Raw genomic sequence first — 5,119 nt, 5'->3', positions numbered from 1 at the left:
GATCATTGGTGCAACCACAACTATAAAAATTCTAGCATTGAACTGACAGAGCAGGAGGTCAGGGACTTAAAATTTGTTCCTAAAAACTAGTAGACAACAGGTATAAGCTAAACATCAAGGCATTGGCAACACGTAGGGGGTGCACGTGGGTGCACGTGCACCCCCTAATCGTGGTGGTGCACCCCCTGCGGAAAGGCCCTGTCAATACTGCTAGTGGCGCCTGCAGGCAGTCACTGCTCGCCATCCCCCCACCCCTGCCCCATGGCATCTGTGGGTGGTCCGCAGTCACCACTGGCCGCCGCCAACACTGCCGGTGGCATCTGTGGATGGTTGCCAACTGGTGGCTGGTGCTCAGCACCCCTCCCACACACTGCCAACAGTGCTGTGGCCACCTGCAGAAGCTCCCCGCTTGCCACCACCATGCTCCTGCTGCCGATAGCGCTGCCGCTGCCTGCGGAAGTTCATCATGCCCCCCCAGCCTCTGGGGCATGTGGTGTTCATGCATCAAGGCAATTAAAGAGGAAACTAATTCAGCATCAGTCTTTGTGGAAGAAAAAAACAGTCCTGGGAGTGACCTAAATACTGCCAAATTGTGATGTATGTCAATAGTGACATAAATAGCTGCTTTTCATATTTCTTTACTTCCTTGACTTTACCTCATTCTTCCTGTTCACATTCTAAGTGAAATTGTCATGTTCAGTGTCCTAAGAATAAGGGGTGTTAAAGTAACTGGAGGTTAATCTGGTGGTATTTGCTTGCTTGCTTTATTTATTTATTTATTTATTTTTATTCAGTGTGCATGTCGCCTCTCCTAACAAAGGCTCAGAGCAACTTACAATAAGAGAATGGAGCAACTTATAAAACAGGAGAACAAACAAGAGAGAAAAACAACTAAAAAGGCACCTAGAATATCAACATAAAACAAAGACCCTATTAACATTGTCACAGCCTAGTTTTGTTTGCTATATACCTACCCAAATTGGAAAATCTTGCAGCACTTCTGAAAGATGTCCAGGTTCAGGCTGTAGCAGGCCTCAAGACAGAGGGAGTTCCAGAGCGAAGGAACAGCTTCTGAGAATGATCTTCCATGCATTTTCACCTAACAGATTTGGCACATTGATGGTACTTGCAGGAGTTGCTCTTTGCTGACCTTAAGGATTGTGATGGGGTATAATGGAAAAGGTAGCTCCTTAGATATGCAAGGCCCAGATCATTTAGGACCTTACAGGTCAAAATCAGCACTTGAATTTCACCTGGAAAGCTATTGGGAGCCAGTATGGACTCCAGCCAGCATTATACACTTCAGGGGAGCCATTCTGCTGCAGAAGGTAGGCCACTACATTCTGCACCAGCTGCAGCTTCTGGATGGTCTTCAAAGACAGCCTTATGTAAAGTGCACTGCAGTAGGGCAACCCTGAGGTTGCAAAGGATGGTGGTGGTCAGATCTGAAAGGAAACATTGCAGCTTTCTCACCAGTTGGTGCCCTTGGCCACCACTGCCACATGAAGATCCAGGTGCAGCAGGATCCAAGTTTGCAAATATGAGTGAGAAGGGGAGGCTGAACCCCATCAAAGATATATGTCCTAGTTTCTACCTCAGGTTCAGTAATCTACCTACCATCACCTTTGTCCTGTCTGGATTCAGTTTTACTTAGTTCCCCAGAATCCAGTCCCCAGTTGCATCCAGGTGCTCGGAAAGGACTGACTGCAGAACCTGGGTCAAATGAGAAGAGGTAGAACTGGGTATAGGGGGAGGTACAGAGGGGTGTGCCAGTGCAGCTGTACCCACCTTCCACCTGTGCAGCACATAGGTTCCTCCTTCCAATGCATGTTCCCTTCCTGTCCCTTGCAGTTTTCCCCCACTGGCCAGGAGCAGGTGCTGGGAGGAATAACCTGCACAGTGCCACTCCTGTCCCCAGCTGATGCAGTCTTGGGAGAGAGTCCTAGAGCCTTTCTTGAACTGCTTCTGCCCCATGTTGATGAATAGAGAGCCAGGCTTGGCCAAGGACAGCAGTGGCACATAGGTCTCCCCTCCTACCCCCACTTCCAATTAGTGGGGAACATTGGAGAGGGAAGGAGGCAACAGGCAAGGAGCAGAGGCTGGAAGGAGTAAACTGCATCGCCACCACTGTTCCCAGCCAAGCACAGCTGCTCACTCAGTTGTTCCCCAAATCCCCCCAGTTAGAGCAGGGCAGGAGTCATTCTTCCCACCCCTGCACCCCCAGGTCAGCCAGGGACGGTGGCAGTGGGTGGAGGGGTAGGTCCACCCCTTTTCTGGTCACCTGCTTCCAGCCCAGCTTCTCAGTATCCCCTGCTGGCCCAGGGGCTGCAGCCATACCTCAGCCCCATGTTCCCATTGTTGAGGAACAGTATGCAACACCTGCATACTGTTTTTTACTCTTCAGTAAATCTAGGATTTACTGAAGAGTAAATCCTAGATTCACCCATGGCTGGGTGGCATCAGCATGTGGCTAGCACCTCACTCCAAATCTCCAGAGTCTCACCTAGCAAACTTAGAGACACACTGACATCTCAGCAATGTTTTACATGTATATGTTGATCCTATGTTGAACCTTAACAAAAGATCTCTGAATAGACAAAGGATTGACTTTTCTGTGTTAGTGCCTGATTTCTTAATTGTGCATCTACATTTGTTTTTAGAAATATCATTATTTTAACTTCTAGACCTAATCCTGATCCACCAGAGGCAAGAGGCAAGCACTCAATCAAGATGTCTTTGGAAATACCAAAAAATACTGCTGAGCCGGAGGATCTCTTTGATGACATCTAACTATGGGTTTTGTCTGTTTTTGGTGAGAAACTGAAAGAATAAGATTTATAGTCAAAACAAGCTGTTAAACCGTAACATTTTATTATGCTGAAACTGACTTAAGACCCCCGTGCAAAGGTGGTTATTTCTAAATAAGGATACATTATTCTAGTCCATCTAGGTACACATCCATTGTCCACATTTTTCACCCCAGAATTTTAGTTTCTTGAGCTTGCAACATTTGGGCTATTCTGCCATTCATATCTTAGCGTCATTCTGGTGATGCAAAGTAGCCTGAAACCAGTTCAGGGTGTGAATGAAAATTCATAAAAGAATCCTACAAGGTCATAGGCCTGTTACAGTGGATTACTATAAGTGTCTCGAGGACAGAGAATGTGTCTGAGGAAAAAGGACATGGCCAGGACTTCTTTATACCCAGATGTGGAAATTCAGTCTGAAGGACATCTGGAAGTCCCACCTCGCATGTCCTCAGGAAACACTCTACCTTTGTATTCACCCTAATAGTTGCCCACTTTCTTGAGTTGCTCAACACAATTCAAACACAGCCCAGGAGTTGAGTCATTGAGATGCTTATTCAAAAACAGTAAGTTAAAAAATTATACCTTGTAACATGCAATAACAATGTAAAAGTAATTTTGTAAAGGATGGTGGTGGTCAGATCTGAAAAGGAAACATTAAATTCAACAGAAGATACTTTTCTAGGCTGAACGTGATTTCAATATGCACTGTAAATTGTATTTTTTGCCTTTGAGAGTATAATGGTTGTTAAGTCAATATTCTTTTCTTTTGTATTGAAATATAGCCATTAAAATAGTCATTCATGGTGCTTTAATGATTTTTCTTATGATGATATTTTTAAAAGAATAAATGCATTAAAATGATTTCTTTACTGGGCAGGGTTTGTTTGCCTGCTTTTATTTTTTAGGTTGGAAGCAGTAAATGTAAATGTTGTAGGTGGCAAAATACATGAATGCCTGATTTTTTTTTCCTGCCTTAGTAATCAGAATTCATTTATGCTACACCTGAAATCCCTGATTCTGCAAACGTTTGCACATGTGTTTACCTGGCAGTGAGCCTACTCAAGCATGTAAAATTAATCACGGGCATAATTTTTTGTAGAATCTGAGCTTTGCAGATAGATCCCCTATCCTACTAAGACTCTGATCCAGCAATATGTTTAAGCATGTGAACAGTCCCGCTGCAGAAAGTAGGATCATTCAACATGTTCAAGTTAAGTACTTGTTACATATGTTGTATCTTAAATGCAGAATTCAGTGAGAACTGGTATGAAGTAGATTTGAAAAATCAGGCTGTGTAGACCCTGATCTGGCAAATATTTCAGAATATGCTTAATTATAAGCAAAAGATGTGTACTTAAAATTAATCACCTGTATAAGTGTTTGCATTATTGGGGCCCTGAAAGAAGAATTAGACATCTAAATTTAGCATGCATTTTTGGAACAATATTATAAATTACAAGGTCAAAACAGAAATGGTTAATGCATTTTGCTTGCTACAAAGATTGTGTGCCTGAGAAATGACAGGGCCACAAAAGGCCTATTCAGGCATCCATTAATAGACATTGCCTGATTTAAAATCTTTCACTCCTGATCTGACAATGCTTTCAGCAAATGTTTGTATCTAGTCTCAATTTCAATGTGAAAATATTCCATGACTTAACCTGAAATATAAAAGTTTGGAAAAATTGTGCCTGAAGCAGAAGCTGTAGTTAAACTGAGCTGAACATCCTTCAGAATTCTTCTTTCAAGATACTGTTAGTTTCTAATAATAAAATACTGTTTAAAAAAATAACAACTGTTACAGTCAATTGGCAGATGTCCCTAGAGATTGTTTTTTCAAAAGTTTGTATAATTAGGTTGAAAGTTACGCAGAAAGACATGCAGTATTGCACACATCTTCTAATATAGGAACACAAGTGTATCAGTAGAGGTAGCTTTACAACTACTCTGGTTTTCTGGAAAGCTACATTTGTGTGTGTATTTGCCTTGAAGCATAAAATAACAGCTTCTACAGGACCACTGTGAAGATGTACAAAAAGCATTCCATGTATGATGCTTACATAGTTTCATAGTTTCTAGGGTCGGAAGGGACCTGAGTAGATCATCTAGTCCGAACCCCTGCCATGGCAGGAAAGAGTACTGGGGTCAAACGACCCCAGCAAGGTGTTCATCTGACCTCCTCTTAAAAACCCCCAGGGTAGGAGCCTGCACCACCTCTCTTGGAAGTTGGTTCCAGACCCTAGCCGCCCTGACAGTGAAGTAGCGCCTCCTGATGTCTAACCTAAACCTACCCTCTGCCAGCTTGTGAC

The 5,119-nt window shown here is 43.3% G+C and overlaps 1 protein-coding gene across 1 annotated transcript in view; it reads left to right on the top strand.

Moving 5' to 3' along the window:
- The window catches only part of XRCC4 (X-ray repair cross complementing 4), a 436,070-nt gene extending 433,249 nt beyond the window's left edge, over window positions 1-2,821 (top strand). The window contains exon 8 of the mRNA XM_019516927.1: window positions 2,685-2,821. Coding sequence (XP_019372472.1) covers window positions 2,685-2,790 — 106 coding nt within the window. The 3' untranslated portion in view covers window positions 2,791-2,821. The remainder of the gene's footprint in view (window positions 1-2,684) is intronic.
- The last annotated feature ends 2,298 nt before the right edge of the window (window positions 2,822-5,119 follow it).

The sequence above is a fragment of the Gavialis gangeticus genome, unplaced genomic scaffold, assembly GCF_001723915.1.
Source record: "Gavialis gangeticus isolate Ggan-Ray unplaced genomic scaffold, GavGan_comp1, whole genome shotgun sequence".
NCBI lineage: Eukaryota > Metazoa > Chordata > Crocodylia > Gavialidae > Gavialis > Gavialis gangeticus.
This window is presented reverse-complemented; position numbering and strand designations above follow the sequence as displayed.